The following is a 2442-nucleotide window of genomic DNA, read 5'->3' on the forward strand; positions in this document are numbered from 1 at the left end:
ATGAAGACCACAAGAATACATCTAAGCGTTATACAACTTTTGATTGCAATTTTGGTTTATCTCAACCATGATGAAGTTGAGGGCTTATCAAAGAAGGACCATGAAGCATTGGAGAGGCAACTAAAACTTTTAAATAAGCCAGCAGTAAAAACTATTAAGGTAGATTTTTATTTTTTGTTTTGGTCTGTTTGGGAAGTAATTGGTCTATCTGTGTTGTTTTCAATTATCTTCTTTTCATAGAACCGAAAATAATATCACACATAAATAATCTATATACTTAAAACCAATAACAAGTTATATTATTTTGTAGACCGAATATGAAGATATTTATGACTGTGTGGATTTCTATCAACAACCTGCATTTGATCATCCTTTACTGAAGAATCATACTTATCATCCTCAGGTATGTCTATTTGGTATATAGATCCTTATTCAGCACTACTGTAGTACTTGTATTGTGAAAGTAAGAATGATTGTGATTCTTGAATTTTTGTACACGATGCATGCAGATGAAACCATCTCTCTCCCTATTAAAGCGAAACAAAAAATCGTCAACATCCAATAGCTCCTCCGGAATCGGGCTTAATGATGGAGGTTGTCCAATGGGAACAGTTCCTATTAGAAGAACTACGAAAGAAGATCTCATTAGAGAGAGGAGATTTAATACTAGTTATGTTGGTGGCGTCTTTCACGTAAGCTGCTCCTTTATAAACTGCTTTTGTTTATCCTAATTCACTAAGATGGAAATTGAAACAATTATATGCAATAGCAACAAATTAAACATAATCCAAGTGGGAACTCCACTATTGTTTATCATCTTTTTGGAGCTCTTATGGCATTGAAACTCATGATTTCCATCTTATTTATTAATTGATTTTAAGATTTCGGATTTATGGGTATATGTGGACGTTAATCTCAATGCGGCTTGCATATATTTTTGTTTTTATACCTCGTTAAGAACTTGCAACTTTTTTTCAAAAAAGGGATATTTTTATTATCAACCAATGTGAGCATATCGTGTTACTTATTCTGATTTGAACATTTAGTTTGCTCTAGAACAAACAATAAATGATCCAAATCTCAAGATTTCGGGAGCTGGAACGATAAGTAGTATTTATAATCCAAAGGTTCTTTCGAACCAGTGGAGTGCATCCATCGTGAAGGTACAAAATGGCCGTGACCAAATACAAGCTGGGTGGCGTGTAAGTATTACTTTTAATTAATTTTGCTAAGTGAAATTCAATCCCCCTTTCTTGCTTAGCTTTAATTCTACACAATAGAATATCAAAAGTTGATAATGAATGTTATGTTGATCTAGGTGGATCCAATCCTATATGGCGATACTCGTACTCGATTTTTCTCATTGTTTAAAGTAAGTCTTATTTTTTTTATTATTATTATTCATTCAAATATTAGTGAGCCATGCTTTAGGAAAATATCCTTAATTACTCAAGGTTAGTTAAATTTGTTACATCATGACATAGGCAGGCACAACTCAATGCTTCAACACACGTTGCCCTGGATTCGTAATTGTAAATACGCAAATACCTTTGGACATGGTATTTCTGACTTCCACACCTGGACGCATATTCGAACAGACGTTCTTCATTCAAAGGGTTAGATTAATACCATATTAAAATTTCATCTCATTCGAAAAGTAATAGAGCATATATAATCATTTTCTTATACGCAGGATCTGAAAAATGGAAGATGGTGGCTCCGTTATAGTCATGATTTCACACAAATTGGTTTTTGGCCTTCAGAGCTTTTTACGGGATTAAAGGATTTTGCATCACAGGCAGCATGGGGTGGAGAGGCATTTAGTTCAGTCCCTACTTTTCCTCCAATGGGTTCTGGTCGTTTCCCTAAATTTGTAGACACCGATAAAGATGCATTTTGTAGCAAAATTTCAATTCTTGATTCTGTTGGCAACACTCGGGATCCCGCGGTATCAAGTTTTGAAGATGCCCACGCCCTATACCGGGTTGCGAATAAACCAATTACCAATAAGGAATTTGGGCATGCGGTCTTTTATGGGGGTCCTGGTTCTAACAAATAAATTACATGTATGTTTAGCCTAGTATTAGGAAATGATTTCCACTTAAAGCTACCCTTATTTGCATCAATGTCTCAGTTATAAATAAATGAAAAAAAGTAAGCTTTGGTCGTACTTGTACTGGTGTTTGTTTATTCCCTATAATATTATGTCATTTGATCTCATACTCCAACTCGTTTATGTAAGAATACTCAAAATATATAAACACATAGCAGTTGGTTACATTGCCACCCTATCTTAAGTTTAGATATTACCCGCGAAAGAATTCAGTTCAGAGCAAAAGGAATTCACATATAAGATCATACCATATCAAACTATATGAGAAAAAGAACTATAAGTACAATTCCAATCTCCAATAAGGGAATTACATCTATCAGAATAAGAAA

The 2442-nt window shown here is 34.1% G+C and overlaps 1 protein-coding gene across 1 annotated transcript; it reads left to right on the forward strand.

The window, feature by feature from the left end:
* LOC107800800 (protein neprosin-like) lies at nucleotides 1-2174 on the forward strand. Its single transcript, XM_075246712.1, has 7 exons — nucleotides 1-159; nucleotides 311-403; nucleotides 510-692; nucleotides 1047-1202; nucleotides 1319-1372; nucleotides 1485-1616; nucleotides 1694-2174. Exons 1-7 carry the CDS (start codon nucleotides 1-3, stop codon nucleotides 2057-2059), a joined length of 1143 nt encoding a protein of 380 aa, XP_075102813.1. The 3' UTR covers nucleotides 2060-2174.
* The last annotated feature ends 268 nt before the right edge of the window (nucleotides 2175-2442 follow it).

Source organism: Nicotiana tabacum, chromosome 23 (genome assembly GCF_000715075.1).
Source record: "Nicotiana tabacum cultivar K326 chromosome 23, ASM71507v2, whole genome shotgun sequence".
Taxonomy (NCBI): domain Eukaryota; kingdom Viridiplantae; phylum Streptophyta; class Magnoliopsida; order Solanales; family Solanaceae; genus Nicotiana; species Nicotiana tabacum.